The 17,138-nt window shown below is 40.5% G+C and overlaps 2 protein-coding genes across 4 annotated transcripts in view; both read right to left on the bottom strand.

Moving 5' to 3' along the window:
* Window positions 1–17,138, bottom strand: part of arsg (arylsulfatase G) — a 204,550-nt gene that overhangs the window by 99,262 nt on the left and 88,150 nt on the right. For all 3 annotated transcript variants that reach the window (XM_063074489.1, XM_063074487.1, XM_063074488.1), the window contains one exon: window positions 2,292–2,587. In XM_063074489.1, the coding sequence (XP_062930559.1) occupies window positions 2,292–2,512 (221 nt within the window). In that variant the 5' untranslated portion in view covers window positions 2,513–2,587. The remainder of the gene's footprint in view (window positions 1–2,291; window positions 2,588–17,138) is intronic.
* Window positions 2,461–17,138, bottom strand: part of LOC134360299 (archaemetzincin-2) — a 144,835-nt gene continuing 130,157 nt past the window's right edge. Inside the window, exon 8 of the mRNA XM_063074506.1 lies at window positions 2,461–2,587. The gene's annotated coding sequence lies outside the window, so the exon portion shown is untranslated. The remainder of the gene's footprint in view (window positions 2,588–17,138) is intronic.

Raw genomic sequence — 17,138 nt, 5'->3', positions numbered from 1 at the left:
TACCAGTGTTCTGCTTTTTTCTTACTGAAAACTTGGGAGTGTTTCATTATTTAATGGAGGCTGCATGAATTACTATGCATACTTTGTGAGGAGAAGGTAGAGGATACAAATGAGGTGATGTATGCAGTGGCCAGATCCAGCAACAAAAAGAATTTGGCGGATTTTTTTCTGTCTGGCCATTCAACTAGAACACAATTAAAATGACTGCAGATAGAAATACTGCATTGTTGGAAGAGGCTGGTGAGTTGTTGAAAGGCATCATTAATATAAGTAGTCATATCAATTTTCAACAGTATAAGTTGAAAAAAAGTACGTTGTAGGTCAGAAGTGTAAGCAATGGGAACAGGAGCTAATATCAGTTCCTGGATCAATCGAATTTGCCTAATTAACACTGAGAGCAAGGGTCCCCATAAGATAGCCTGATATGGAATATGCAATGGAATTCCCCACCAAATCAAAGTTCAAAGTAAATTTATTATCAAAATATATAAATGTCACTCACTATATACTAGCCTGAGATTCATTTTCTTGTGGGCATTTCACAGTAACTACAAAAATAAACAGAATCAGTGAAAATACACACAAGTACAGGCAAACAACCAATGTGCAAAGTAAAACAAACTGCAAGTACAAAAAAAGAAATAAAATAATAATAATAATAAATAAGTAAGCAATAAATATCGAGAACATGAGTTGTAGAGTCTTTAAAAGTGAGTCCATAGGCTGTGAAATAATTTCAGTGTTGGGGTGAATGTAGTTACCCCTCTGGTTGAGGGATAATAACTGTTCCAAATAAGAAGAGGCAAAGCAGAATGAAGAGCAGCAGCTGCTCAATGCACCCGAGAGCCTGCTGATTGTCTCAGCTCGTGATCTCTTGCCTTTATTATCTATTCAACTATTTCTGTGCTGATTTTCCTCTGGAAGGGAAGCCGTTTTCACTTAAACATCACAATTTGTCAACATTTTTGAGAAAGGGAAATTATTACGGAGTCAGATATGTTTAGAAGCAGATTAGAGAAACTTCATACAACATAAGAGTCACAGAGCACTATAGCACAGAAACAGGCAATTTTACACATTGGTTGTTTGTACTCTAGAATTATGCAGAATGAAAAATTATCGTGATAGTTGGAGGCCCTATTGTTGGATAGATTTCTCTTCCCAAACCTTTTTAAACAATTCATCCCTAACCTTGTTCGTTAAGTCAGTATTGAGTATATTGACTGGTGATTATGGAATTCAAAATTCATGAGAAAAAGCAATCCATAACTGCATGTAGCATGACCTAGATGCTATCAAGACATGTGCAACCATCAGATCATGATCATCTTGCCTTTACTGCAAAACATATGCTGAACAGTTTCTTTCCATGATCCGCAAGGCACAAGTCCACTATGTTATGCAATACCCCCCAGCTTAAGTGCAATGTCAACATTGCTTTCTCAACGACATTCAGGAGAAAACAGGTCACTCGATCACCCCTTTATAAGTTCATGTGGTACGCTGAACCCATAGCATCTACAAAGTGCAATGCATTCATGTACTGCAACAACACCTTCTAAACCCAAGAGTATGACCATCAGGAAGGACCAAATAGCAGGTGCACTGAAAGATGACCATTATTCCAGATTGCACCCCCAATTCACACAACTCCCTAACCTGGAAAATATCATTGTCCATTCATCGTCACTATGTCTAAATTCTGAAATTCTTACACAACAACATTGTGGGAGAACCCTAGGTTTGTCAGCATAGTACATCAGGTATTAATTGTAGGCATACTTGCTGTAGATGAAAATTGTTCTTGTGAGACCACAAATTGGGTAGTGCCTACTGTTGACTGACATTTTAGCAGGGTATAGCAAGGGTAATGCTTGTTCATTATCCTAACATTACTATACCTTGCCAAAAGCCTCATTACTTGTTGAGCTAGATTGGATCTCTGTGAATCTCAGAAGTTATCGCTGGGATAATAATTATTCTGAAGTAGGTTTCAAATAATTCTGAGGACAGCAATGAGCTATCAGCGCTACTCTTTGATTGCAAAATCCTGGGCCATCATCTATTGGGTAATTCATGAATATTACTTGTCCAAAGCCACCCAGTTTGAGACCATTGTGAATCTCAATACTATTGGAAAATTCATCTGAGAAATAGAATGTCTTATGTTAAATTTTCCACTAAACTTGAGGCATCCTTCAGAATATGGGATTATTGACGACCCTAATTCTCCCTCTTCCCATTGTCCTCTCATCTCTCTTAGCACTTACTCCCTCTCCCTTCCATCATACCTCATCCCATCCTTAGCCATCTTATCCAGATTTGGTGTTTCTTTAGTAAATGGCCAGTTTGCACCAAGATCTCCCCATCCAATATCATCAGCCAAAATGATGATGAAGTTTGGCTTTCCCAAATGGCTGTCATCTTGAGCTTCATCGATGTCAATGTTGCAATAAAATAATCCACTGATGAGTGCTGTCGTGATGATGATCAGCAAGTAGAAAACTTCCATTTCCTTAGGTCAAAGATCTTTTCCTGATATATGTCAAAGCTTCACAACCATCAGATCACGATCATCTTGCTTTTACTGCAAAACAAGAATTCTCATGTTAAATTTCACAGTAGTCAATCACGTTTGTTTAAACATGATGAGTGTTTCAGCATTGGGAGCTCATTCAGTGCACTGTGTTAATGCTGGGCCAAAACTGAAGCTATCTAACCATTAAGAATGGCTAGTAAAGCCACTTGAAACAATGACAGGTTCAATGCCGACTTCAGGTGCTATTTACATGGAGCTTGCATGCTCTCTCTGTGATCACATAAGTTTTCTCCCATATCCCAAACACCTGCAGGTTAGTAGATTACTTTGCTACTGTAAATTCTTCCCAGCATTTAGGTGGGGTTGTTGATGACAAGGTGAGGAGAGCAAAATTGGAATTAATTAGGAGCAACACACACAAGATTCTGGGGGAAGTCAGCACATCAGGCAGCCTCTATGGAGTGGAATAAACAGCCGACATTTCAGCTGCGACCCTTCATCAGGACGGTCCTCCCATAATAAGGATTAGTGTTAGTGCTTGGCCAATGGCTGGTGTGGACTTAGTGGGCCAAATGAAACATTTCTGTGCTTTTTCAATGACTCTGAAGACCTAATCCCCAGTTACTTTCAGAGGCTGGCATCTCAAAGTCTCTTCATGCTAAACTGACATGATCATAAAAACAATATTATGATATGTTGAGGATGACATGGCAAACTGGAGGGCACGTCAAATTAACAGGATGAAAGCAGACACTAAGAGAATATAGCTAAGAAATTTATAGATATATGTCAAATGCACTTCCTGGAGATAACCATAGTCATATGTTGAAGAGAAAAGAACTTGAAATACAATTGATAGTATAATACATTTTAGATAGTGAAATTGTGAAATGGATTTGGGGAATTCAGTTCTTTTTCAGAAAATAGGTCACCATTTTTAACTCACCGAAGTACATTTGTCACATATCAGTTTACTCCCTGTCTCTGCCCTTCAGCAAATTGGTTTCATTCTGATAAATTGCATGCCTCCTAAATTAGTTTCCACTGTCCATTTTGATAAGATATGTAAAATAAAAGGTTGTCGTGCATATTTTCAGAACATAGCACAAATTATACCCATCTACTGGTTTGTTATTTTTCTGTTACCCTCTCTCTTTATTATCAGAAAATAGAAAACATTACTCTGCTTCCAATATCTTTCTAGGATTGCAGCAATTCTCTTACTTCCAGTTTAAGATGGCAATGGCGCTGGTAAATCTCAGGGATTTCTGGCTGGAGGCCACATCACTCTTTTTCTGGCAAATGTTCATCACAATCAATAGCTTGTAATTTCCCTTTGGACTTAGAGGCAACTCGTTGCAGCAGAACTGAGGCGAGGCATTACCAAAGAGCAAGGAAGACCCAAAACTCAATTAATTTATGCATTAAGCCAAACTGGGAAGGTGGGGTACAGGCTGAATTGAGGCAGCAGGGACCAGGCCCCAGAGCATATCGAAGCGACTGGACCTGACATTTGGACAACTATTGAAGCACTGGGCTGAATCGGAAAGCTTCTGTACAGCCTGAATCGAGGCGCCAGGGTCCAAGCCCCAGAACATATTGAAGCGACTGAACCCAATGTTTGGATGACAATGATTTAGGCACTGGGTCATACAGAAAAAATCAGGATGACTCTGCACAAGGCAAGGGATGGGCTGGTTCACCTTACGGCCTTGCTACATCTCCTTGGCTCTGCGCTGAACAAAGGGCCTGTGGATGGACTCTCTTCGTGGACTTTAGTTCAAAATACTATTTGTTTGCGTTTATTGTTTGCATGATTTGTTATTTTTACCCACTGCACACTGGATGTTTGGCGGTCTTTTTTTTAATGGGTCCCTTTGAGTTTCTTTATTTTCTGGCAGCCGGTAAGGAGACCAGTCTCCAGGTTGTACCTTGGAGACATACATCGATAAGAAATGTACTTCGAACTTATGTCAGCTAAGTGGGGCAATTCTGACAGATACTTACCTCCTGCAGTATCTCAAGAAGATCAAATTAATTTTATTTAGAAATACAACATGGACCTTCCAGCCCAATGAGCCAATGCTGCCCAATTACATCCTTGCGATCAATTAACATATTAACACGTACATCTTTAGAATGTGGAAGGATACTGGATCATCCGAAGGAAACCCAAGCAGTCATGGGGAGGACGTACAAACTCCTTACAGACAGTGGCGGAATTGAACCCATGGTGCTAGTGCTGTAATAGCGTAATGCTAACCACTATGTTACCATGACCCTATTACACCCATCGTAACATTCTCCTTGTAATGTAGCTGTGTTTTTGACAGAAATTAAGCAAGATAATAGTCTGACAATGCTAGAATGTCTATTATTTTAAATAATTGTAATAAGACATTTCGTAGTACAGGCAAAGGGACTTCAAAATAAATAAATCATATACTGCATATATACATACATAGATACATATGAAACAAATTTCATGACATATTTGAGTGTTAGTCAATCTGACTCTGATATGGGTCTCTATTGTGGACTGAAAGAGGGAAGGGGCAGGAAGGGAATCATGGTTGAGTAAAGGGGAAGGGAGAGGGGAGGGAGTAGGGATGCACCAGAGAGACATTCTGTAATGAATAAACCAAATTGTTTGGAATCAAATTACATAGCCTGGTATCTCAGGGCTGGGTGTGTCTGCACCTGCGCCACCCCTGCCCCTGGCACTCCTTGGCCATCTGCCCCACTCCTCTCCACCCTCATCAATCCCAACATCCTTTGCTCCTGCTTGAGTTACAAACTCACTCTGTACTCCACGTTGACAAATACAGTACTGTACAAAAGTCTTAGGCACCCTAGCTATATATCTGTGCCAAAAACGCGCGTGTGCGTGTGTGTGTGTATATATATATACACACACACATACATACATACATAAATTTGAAAAATTGCAATAATTTACCTATTGCCTCAGTTAATTTATTTACAGGAGCAGAGATCTACTTGTATCACAAGTACATGTTGCTGGTCCAGTAAATTTCTGGTCAATGGTAACTCTTAGATGTTGATAGTGCAGGTTTCATCAATACTGTGAGCATTGAATGTCAACAGAAGGTGATCAGATTCTCCTTTGTAGAGAGTATCTAAGCTTTGAGCAAATTAACTCATTTAATTACAATTATGAAGAAACTTAATATTGACATCAATTAGTCCAAAATCAAGTGCCCAGATCAGCCAGCAGTTATAGCAGTGCTTATGTGCTACAGTGGTCTACAAAACAGAGTCAAGCAGCTTTAACAACATCAACACATCCCTTCCCAATGAACTTAACACATTTTATGTACACTTCGAACAAATGGGGATTTGCAATGCATCTGAACACATAGTCACCATTGCAGACATAGCAACAATTTTCCAGAGAACGTATCTGTAGAAAGCATCTGGACCACATGGTGTCCCTTAAATTTCATGTAGATCAGTTGCAGGGGTGCTTACAGACTATTTTAGCCTCTCCATGCTTCATTCTGAGGTTCCCACCTGCTTAAAAAGAGCACTATCATCCTAGTACTAAATAAAACAAGGTAACATGCTTTTATAACTACCTCCCAATGGCTCTCACAGCCACCATCATGAAGTGCTTCAAGAGACTGGTCATGGCACACGTTAATTCCAAACTCGATCTACTGCAATTAGTTTACACATTCTGTGACCATATTCTGTTCTTGCTCCTTCTACAAGCTTGCAGATGATACCAGCATGGTGGGCCATATCTCAAATAATGATGAGTTGAAGTACAGAAAGGAGATAGAAAGCTTTGTAACATGGTGTTATGACAACTACCTTTGGCTCAACATCAGCAAAATAAAAGAGCTGATCACTGACTTGAGGAAGGGGGGCAGTGCATATACACTTGTCTATAGAACATTAACAGTTTTGAGGTCAACAGGGTTGAGAGCTTCAAGTTCCAAGGAGCTAACCACCAATTGACTGTACTGGTGCAACCATGTAGAAGCCATGGCCAAGAAAGCTTATCATTGTCTCTACTTCCTTAGGAGTACCCTCCTTCACAAAACCAATGGAATTCACAAAGAGAATCTATGAAAAGGACTAAAATGAGACAAGACCTTCAAAGAATTTCCTTCCGCCTACATAAAACCAAAAATGACTTCCTAAGTCCTAAGTCATTCACATAGTAAAACATTGTGATGTTTACAAAAAAAAATATAAGGTGTAGTATTATACTCATTTGATGAGAATTACAAGAAATATGCCTTGGATTTATAAAGAACATTACAATGAATTCAATATGTCAACTTGGAATAAGCATTAATGACTATGAGCAATCTGCATTTTTGGCATGCTTTTTATTGTAATTTTTGTTTGGCTTGCAACTTGTGGTTATACAAGACTCACTTTGTATAGCGTGTTGTGATATTGGGAGAGGGATGCAGGCCAAGATAGTGGTGGTATTGTGTACTTGTGAGAAAGAAGTTATAAATCTTTCACCTTCTTGATGTCCGATATAATTTATGTGTAGAATATTCATTTGCCAACTATCTGCTTGCAGTGGACACAGAATACCAAAAAAAAATGCAAATTATTACATATTTTCTCAAAACGAGTTATGTTCCATTGACTAGTCCTTAATACAAAAGCTTCTCCTGCTACCCTCATCTGATTCAACACCTCTTTCAAGAACTTTAATAGATTAATATATTAAATTTTTTGGATTAAAATATTAGTGTATCGATGCATCCCCGTGTTGTAGTGCTCAATAATAGTGCACAGTATATTGACTATGCCATCATGATACTATCTTAATTCCAATTACTAGTTCCAGAACATAATGTCAGAGAGAAAACAGTGTGGTGATAAGTGAGCCAAGTTTATTGCGTGCCATGGTGATTGTTTCTATTCCCATGAGAAGCCAGTCTAAATTGGGTCTGCCTCTCCAGTGGCTATTACAGATCTATACATTTTAATTTTTTTTAGTCAACCTTGACAATTATGGTTCAAGAAATACTTCCAGACTCAAGATTCCAGTTTATCTATCTTGCGTAGATGAATACTTCAAGATCCCAGTTTATCAACCATGTGTACATCAAAACATACAGTGAAATGCATCATTTGTATTAACAACAAACACACCCAAGGGTGTACTGAAGACAGCATGCAAATATTGCCACACATTCTGGCACTAACATAGCATACTCACAGGGCTTGACAGAATAACACAGAACACAAGAAGGAGCAAAACAATAACAGCCAAACCAAACCATGTACCTCCCTCCCACTCATGCACATACAGAGTACTTTAACCCCAGGACAAGTTGTTCCCTTCTGCCTCCAGCCTCCAGGAGACTCTGATTTGGGTATTAAGTAGCATCAACGAAGGAGAGAAAGTTACAAGTTTAATTTTCCAGAGCAGTAGTTTCCAGTCAGGATTGAATCACCACCCCGGACAGATGCCAAAAAACACCATAAGATTCAAGATGGCTTTATAATGTTCAAGTAAACATTAAAAACAGAACTGGATGCAATGTGAGACAGAGTCAATGACTCGCCTGGAGGAACAGTAGTACCTAGAACCCTGTGGCAAAGTTCTGGGTAAAGTGGAAAATTTGGGCTTACACAAAAGCTCTCTTGGACTTCATTTACCAAGCCTTGAAAAAGTATTTAGCCCCTCCCCCCCCCATAGCAAGTTTCACATTTTTCTGTCTTATTTTCGAAATTTAAAATATACTGAAGTGGGATTGTTTGAGCTAATCTACAAAACACTGTGCATTGTGTCAAATCAAAAGAAAAACTCCAAAAGCTGTCAACAATTTACTAAAAATTAAAAACCAAAATTGTGAGGGTGAAAACAGTATTCATCCCCTTTGTAATTACTACACTAACTTTCCTCAGTAGCAACATATTACCTTCCCATCTCACTCAATTTGTTGATGCAGAAAACTGGAAGATCACCTGTTTTCAAAGAATTCATAAGAATACTGTAAATAGCCCCTCTCTCTATAAGGTGCAACAGTGCAGTAGACTTTCAACAAAATGAAGGCAAAAGAGAATTCAAGCCAGGTCAAGAAAATTATAATAGAAAATCTCAAACCTGGAGAAAGGTACAAGCCCATCTCAAAGGCATGGAACATTCCTCCAAGCTCAGTGCAGTCCATCAAGAAAAAGTGAAAACAAAATATGATGCCAACGGTCACTATGAGTGAGTTGCAGAAGTCAGAGAGGGAATTGGGCTCCACAAACTCTAAGGTCTTGTACAAAAAGGGCATTTAGGGAAGAATGGCAAGGAAAAAGCCCTTCTTATTCTGACTTCTCCTTCCTTTCCAGTCCTGATGAAGGGTCTTGGCCCAAAATGTTGACTGTTTATTCCTATCCATAGATGCTGCCTGTTCTGCTGAGCTCCGTCAGAACAGTGTGTGTATTGCTCCAGATTTCCAGCATTTGCAGTACCTTTTGTGTCTATCAAAAAAAGCATATTCTTGCCCGTAAAGACTTCACAAAGCATTACTTGGAAGATATTGTAAAGATGTGAAAGAAGACCTTGTAATTGGATGAGACCAAAGTGGAAATTTTTGGCCTCAGCAGTAAGTGATACATGTGGTGTAAATCTAATATTGCACATCAGCCAGGTGGAATGCACTGGTTAAGATTCCTACTGTTACATTGTAGATAATTTCATTTTAGCAGCTTCTACAAAAGCAGTGTGTCCTGCTAGTAAAATGTTTGGTGTCGGCTAAAGTAAGGGACTATGATGTTCAACGTAGGACGGTTGTGACAACCAATCATGATGGTGGAATTGGGAGAAGGTACTAGAGACAGCTGGGCAGAGAGAGATTTGTGATGGACTCTAGTGGGTTTGGGGGTCTTTTTGGTGGGAGCTGTGGAGAGGATAGGATGGAAGGTGGCTGAGAATGCCATGGAAAGGAGCTTAAAGTTGCTCTAAGTGGAGGAAGGGCCAATACTCCAGAGACAGAGCCTGTTCATTTGAGATGGGTTTCGAGCAAAGTTTGGAATGTGGTGTGTGTTTTCACAGAGAACGTGGCTCTAGTGCGAGTAAACTTTAAGATGAGCTCCAACTTTATGTGCACATTATTACTGGGTCAACTGAAATGGGTACTTTTATTTGTTTTTTCTTTTCTTTTTCCTACTAACTGGTCCATAAAGCTGAAATTTATAAATATACTTTCTTTATAATTTTATGTGGGTGTATGGTTCTTTCTTGCTGACCGAGAATTGTGATAGGCAGAATTTACACAGCATTAGTTCAAATCAAGGTTTCTTTATTCAGAACATCATGACATTCCTCAAATCATACCGACCATATTGTTTATGAAAGGTAGCCTTCTCACTGCTGAGTCCTGTGGCTGTTAGCAGAGCCGGCTAATGAGCCAAGTTTGCATATGAGCCTGGTGAGGGGGTTACACAGGTATCACCACGCCTTCTGTAAAGTACGGTGGAGGTAGGTTCATGGTATAGGGATGCTTTGCAGCAGCAGGGAATGAAAATCTGGTCAGAATTGATTGGAAGATGTATGCTGCTAAACAGAGACAGATACTAGATAAAAACCTGCTACCCTCTGCCAGAAAGCTTAAACTGGGGAGGAAGTTTGTCTTTTAGCAGGATGACCCAACCACACCACCAGAGCAACCATAGAGTGGTTTCAAATGAAGAAAATTGATGTACTTGAGTGGCTCGGTCAGAATCCTGACCTTAACCTGATTGGAAAAACTCAGGGTGATCAGAGCCCTCCTGGATGTCTTTCTCTATTCTGAGCTATCATGGTGTGGGGTTTCCCATGAGATTTTTTTTTAACGCTTTTTAGAACGTCCTTGCATTCATTTCATTCTTCTTTAAAGTCTCCTGCTTCACCTTTTTATACTGTCTATCTCCCACTATCTTTTAGTCCGCAAAAACGGTCTCAACTCGAAATGTCAACTGTCCATTTTCATCCACAGATAGGGTGTGACCTGCTAAGCCCTTGTTTATTACCTCTCAAGAAAAGTGCTTGTTTCAAGAGTTTGGTGTCAGTCGTGCAAAAGAATATGGTTCACCCAGCAGAAATGGTCACGTATGATCAGAACCTCAGTGCTGGTAGAAAACATTGACTTTGGGTCTCTGCTCCTGTTAATGGACTTGGCGGATTTCGAAGAGAAGAGTGTTGTGGTACCTCTCCAGTGCTTTTCAGATGCCCGCTATAAACTGTCTGTCTCCAAAGCCTATTAACAGGGCAGGGAGTCATTGCTGCTTGGTAAATTCTGAAATTGGTGTCAGGTGGCAGATCCATCTTTACACGCTCTTTCCTCAGTTGGCTAAAGAAACAGAGATTTTGCACCCAACACCAATTTAAGGATCTAAAGGCAGTGATAAATTTTGGCACATTCATCTATCTTTACTGAAAGTTCGGAGATCTGGAAAGTGGTCCATATATTTTAGGATCTCATTCTGGATCTTGATCACTAGGCAGCACATGGCAAGAGCAGGTTGACACAGGATTTTTGATTCCTTAAATTAGAAACAGTTATGAGCTGCCAACACTCAATATCAGAATCAGAATCAGGTTTAATATATCACTGGCATACGTTGTGAAATTTATTGTTATGTAGCAGCAGTACTTTGCAATAAACTATAAATTACAGGAGGACATATGTATATATTTAAAAAGTTAAATAAATAGTGCAAGAGAAAATAACAAAGCAGCGACATAGTGTTTGGAGGTTCAATGCCCATTCAGAAATCTGATGGCAAAGGGGAATAAACCATTTCTGAATCATCGAGTGTGTGTCTTCAGGCTCCTGTACCTCCTCCCTGATGATAGCAATGAGAAGAGCGCGTCTCCTGGGTGATGGGGGTGGTTAATGATGGTTGCCACCTTTTTGAGGCATTGTTTCTTGAAGATGTCCTGGATGCCGGAGAGGCCAGTGCCCATGACTGAGTTTACAACTTTCTGCAGCATGTTTTTATCCTATGCAGTAAACCCCCATACCAGATAGTGATGCAGCCAGTTAGAATGCTTTCACGGTACATCTGTAGAAATTTATAAGTGTCTTCTGTGACATACCACATCTCCTCAAACTCCTAATGAAATATAGCCACTGTCTTGCCTTCTTTGTAATTACATCGAAATGTTGGGCCTAGGATAGATCCTGAGAGATGTTGACACCCAGGACCTTGAAATTGCTCACCCCTTGCACTACTGATCCATCGATGAAGATTAGTGTGTGTTCCCTTGTCTTAGCCTTTCTGAAGTCCACAATCAATTCTTTGGTCTTAATGACACAGAGTGCAAGGCTGTTGCTGTGATACCACTCAGCCATTACTTCCTACAAAGCAAAAGCCCCAGTGATGCTTCACTCCCAGGTGAGTTCAATGCCTTTTATACTCGCTTTGAAAGGGAGAATAAAACTACAGCTATGAACATCCCTGCAGCATTCAGTGACCCTGTGATTTCTGTCCCAGAGGCCAACGCCAAGTGAACCCTCGCAAGGTGACAAGCCCTGAAGGAATACCTGGTAGGGCTCTGAAAATCTACGCCAACCAACTAATCAAAAAACTCCAGAACCTGGGCCTCTGTATTCACTCTGCAATTGGATTCTCAACTTCCTAACCAGAAGACCGCAATCTGTGCAGTCGGAAATAACATCTCCACCTCACTGACAATCAACACTGGCACACTTCAGGGGGGTGTGCTTAGCCGACTATACTCTCTCTACACCTATAACTGGTGAGGCTAGACACAGCTCATATGCCAATACAACCATTGTTAGCAGAAATTCAGACGGTGACAAGAGGGCATACAGGAGCGAAATATATCCACTAGTTGAGCGGTGTCGCAGCAATAACCTTGCACTCAATGTAAGACCAAAGAACTGATTTATGAACCAGAAAGGGCAAAACGAGGGAACACACACCAGTCCGCCTAGACAGTTCAGATGTGGAAAGAGTGAGCAATTTCAAGTTTCTGGGTGTCAATATCTCTGAGGATCTCACATGGACCCAGCATATTGATGCCGCGACAAAGAAGGCATGACGGTGGCTGTATTTCGTGAGGAGTTTGAGGAGATTTGGTATGTCACCAAAAACACTCACCAATTTCTACAGATATACTGTGCAGAGAGCATTCTAACTGGCTGCATCACCATCTGGTATTTGGTGGGCGGGGGGAGGAAGGGGCTACTGCACAGGATTGAAATAAGCTGCAGAGGGTTGTAGGCTTCATCAGCTCCATCATGGGCACTAGCCTCAAAAAGGCAACATCCATCAATAAGGACCCCCATCACCAAGGCCATGCCTTGTTCTCACTGTTACCATCAGGAAGGAGGTACAGAAGCCTGAAGACACACACTCAATGATTCAGGAACAGCTTCTTCCCCTCTGCCATCCAATTTCTAAATGGACACTGAACCCATGAATGCCATCTCACTAATTGTCTACTTTTTTAATTTCTATTTTTGCATAACTTATTTAACTATTACTGTATATACACTGTAATTCTGTTTTTCTCCATAATTATGCAGTGCATTGTACTGCTGCCACAAAGGTAACAAATTTCACAACATAGTCTGGTGATATTAAACCTGATTCTGAACTAGCTGATCTAGCTCACTGCTGTACGCCTTCTTGTCTGAAATTACGACAACAATAGTTTTGTTGTCAGCGAATTTAGAGATGATATTTGAACTGTGTCTAGCCACAGACATTGGTGTAGAGAGAGTACAGGGTGGGCTAAGCACACATCCTTGACATGCACCAGTGCTGATTATCAGTGCGGTGGAGATATTATTTCCAATCTGCACAGACTGTAGTGTTCTGGTGAAGAAGTCGAGGATCCAGTTGCAGAAGGAGTTACAGACGCCCAGGCTTTGGAGCTTTTTGATAAATTCTGTAGTAATGATTGTGTTCAACGCTGAGCTGTAATCGATAAACTGCAGCCTGATATAAGTTTTAGCATCAGGAAGCATCTACAGAAAGAGAAAGATAATTAATATTTCAGCTTGAAGACCCTTCGTGAGTAGGATGAATCAGAGACCCGTTCTGATGAAGGGTCTTGGTCCTGAAGCATTAAATGTCTCTCTTTCCACAAATACTGCCTAACCCACTGAAAGTTTACAAATTTTTTTAGTTTATGTTCCAGATTTCCAGCTTCTGTAATTGTTCATTTTTCAACTTTTGTCTTCAGCTGTTAAATACAAGGTTTATTCTCTTGTTTGCTTCAGTGAAGGAATCATAGAGGACGACCAGTGCAATATCTGAAAAGTGCACATGCTCTTTCATACTGTAAATTCTCAATTGGAGAAGATGAACACTGAACAGACTCCTATTCATCTTGCAGATTCACTTCTTTGACTCCAGGAAAGCTTGTCATAAGTGAGATGTGATATCACAAAGAGGAAGACTAAGAACGAGATGCGTGTTATATCAGAGCTTTGCTTTATCCCAGTTAGCACTGGAATTTGGTTTTTGATGCAAATGTTGATCTGGATCACAGCTTGCATGTCATTCTGTACCAAATGTGGAATGCAGGCAAATTTTTGAGGGCAGCAAATTTTAAGGATTCTCCATAATTTTTCTTGGTTGATAGAGTTGAGGCCTTTCATGAAATCATAAAAGGACCACGTGCTCCACTCTATAATGTTCTTGTGTCTGTCAGGAAGTGCAGATTGAGTATTTGGGAACTCCTGTGGGTGGCGTGTGTGCTGTGATTCTGGGAGAAGCCCTTCAGCCATCTTGGAGGGAGAGGGAAACAAAAGCAAGCTAGGCAGAAGATGAAAAAGCTAGTTATGATCGACAGCAGGGAGGCCATCCTCTCTAGAATATGGTCACAAATATAGTGAATTAGGTGTAACCTAGCACACTTCTCTCTTTTGAGATAAGAGAGATGAGATTATAAATTTGCACTAGAATTTTCACAATCCTGCCATGATTTTCTGATTCAGGAGGGGTTTCATCTCCTTCAGAGCCTCATTTTTCAACTAAGTGTTGCTTGCCAATCTTTTTACTGGACTTTGGTAATGTCAAAGTTATAATAGTTAGGTGAAATCAAGTCCTTCATTTCAAAGACAAGAATCTGTCATGGAGACCGTCAAAGGTCTCCTTCCAGCAATCAGTGACTATTGCTCTTTTCTACTTCATTCCTTGCTCTCAGTAACGTGTGTGTTTCAACTGTGACTGAGTTCAGCAGCTCTGAAGAATTTGGGCATGTTATAATTATTGGTTGGTTGCTGGATATCCTGCCTTCTATTCACCAACAGCATTTTCTGACTTAATTCACATTTCAGGTGCCTGTGGGCCTGGTTTTTCTTCCATGAGCCATGATGGGGTACTTTCTCTCCAAGAACAAAGTTCATTTATGATTAATTAGTTCCTAGTTTGCCTGTTCTTATGAGTCTTTTCACAGTTGCTTATGATAGTGGACCTCAAAGCAGACCAAACACTGGATATTCTGAGGCTAATAATACAGGGGAATCACAAGATTATCTATGAGGTGCTGACATGTAACAGCTTTTATGTCAGAAGTGTCTGATCTCCTTGACATGGATTTTTCTGGGGCAATGTTTCTCTTGGAAATAACACAAGACTAGGCAGTGGTCAGTATAACAGTCATCATGTCATTTACTGGAGTTACCATCTGTCTTTCTCCTATTAAGAATTGGGAAATGGATTGCTTGAGATTGGAGTAGAAGTCATCTGTAGAACTCATCAGTGCTGATGACTTAAGTATGCTGGTTCTACATTGCAGTAAGTCAGAGGATGATGAAGCTTTAATGACCCACAGCATAAGTTGCAGAGACTTTAAATGAGCACTGAGGTTGGCATTCATCTTCCAGTTTACCCTCCAGATGAAGGTTTACCTACTACTTTGTTTCTTGGGCAGGCCTTCTCAGATTAGTTTATTGTCATATACATGAGGATGCAAAGAAATTCCTTATGTGAAGCTCACAGTATACATGGTAATGGTAAATGCAACGATACATGCAACAATGAGTGCAGAACAACAGAATGGTGCAAAGACAGTAGTGCAGTCTGAAGTAGTGCAAGAAGAAATGCTGATGTGACAATAATGGCATAACTGAGAGAAATAGAACTAACATTCTGAGAACATGGCAGCATCTCAGGGAAGGAGATGTGACATAAAATGAGGCCATTCAGCTTACCAAGGTGCGCTGACTCTCCAAACATCCTGATCAATACTATTCTTCTATGTCCCTGTGATTAATTTGCTCTTCAGGTGTCCATTATCTAGACTGCCATCAGATTTTTATGCCAACCACATGAAGGATAATACAGAGCAGCCAATTAACCTACAAAGCAGCACCTCTTCACAACATGGGAAGAAACCAGAGCACCCACAGAAACCTATGCACTCTCGGGGGAATTGTGCATATCTGCTCAAACAGCACCAGAGGTCAGGACAGAACCTGACTGCAGGAGCTTTATGATGGCTGCCATCTGTCTCCTACACTGCCCCCTGCCCCACACCCCCAAGTCTAACTCTAAATGTTGTTGTCAGTGTTTTGGTGTTTGATTGTCTGGGCTATAATAAAATGGTTCAATGTTTAGGACTGTGCTGTTGAGATTGTCCGTGACAGTCTTGACATTCCAAGTCTTTGTAGAGTGGAAGATGCTGATTTGCAAAGATACTTTTTACTGATGTGAAGTGGTCTTTGTGCACCAGCCAAAACACATGCTTGGCAGGGTAAGACGTTGGTCCAAGGGTAAGATGTTGGTCTAAAGGCAAAATGGAGCAAACCAAAGCAGAACCAGGCTCTGCTGCATTAACTGAACAAATACACACACACACATATACTAACAACTTACAGACTCAATTTCAAAGTCTCTGCAGCTCATCCTGTTGGTACTATTGATTTTTTATTTGCATAATCTGTCTTCTTTTACAAATTGGTTGTTTGTCAGTCTCTGTTTATATATAATCTTTTCATAAATTCTATTGTATTTCCCCAAATTTTCCTGTACATGCCTGCAAGAAAATGAATCTCAAAGTAGTATATGGTAAAATATATGTACTTTGATAATAAATTTACTTTGACTTTCCCACACAAACTGCAGCCTGCTCACACTCTAGCTGCTCATTTCAACAATCTGTTAGTACACATATGCAAACACATTTTCACTCTCTTGCCTACACCCATAACAGCATTCTCCCACTCCAACAGGATATAACCCACCCAATCCTTCCACTCACGCACAGCAGACAGGGCAGCTGTGGCTGGCTGACAGCAGGTGGCATTGGAGTTCCCAGAAGGTTCACTGGGGGAAAGTCAGAGGCTGAGCAGTGCTAAGATTTCAAACTTTGGGCACTATGACTCAGAGACTAATGGGAGGGATGCAACCAGAGATCAGGGAGTGGCCCTGGTCAGAACAAACTGTGAGAGAATAGAAGGGAGAGGGAGAAGGGAGAGGGAGAGGCAGAAGGCAGGGAAAGAGTGTGGGTAAAGGGGAAGGAGTTGAACTGGTGAAAGAACAGGAGCGAGGGCAGAGAGGTCAAAGGAGGGAGTAAGAGGACTAGGATAAGGGAGGAGTTCTGGAAAAGAGAGATTTGAGAGGAGTTTGGAGGATCAAAAGTTGGGAGTTT

This window comes from Mobula hypostoma, chromosome 22 (genome assembly GCF_963921235.1).
Source record: "Mobula hypostoma chromosome 22, sMobHyp1.1, whole genome shotgun sequence".
NCBI classification, from domain to species: domain Eukaryota; kingdom Metazoa; phylum Chordata; class Chondrichthyes; order Myliobatiformes; family Myliobatidae; genus Mobula; species Mobula hypostoma.
This window is presented reverse-complemented; position numbering and strand designations above follow the sequence as displayed.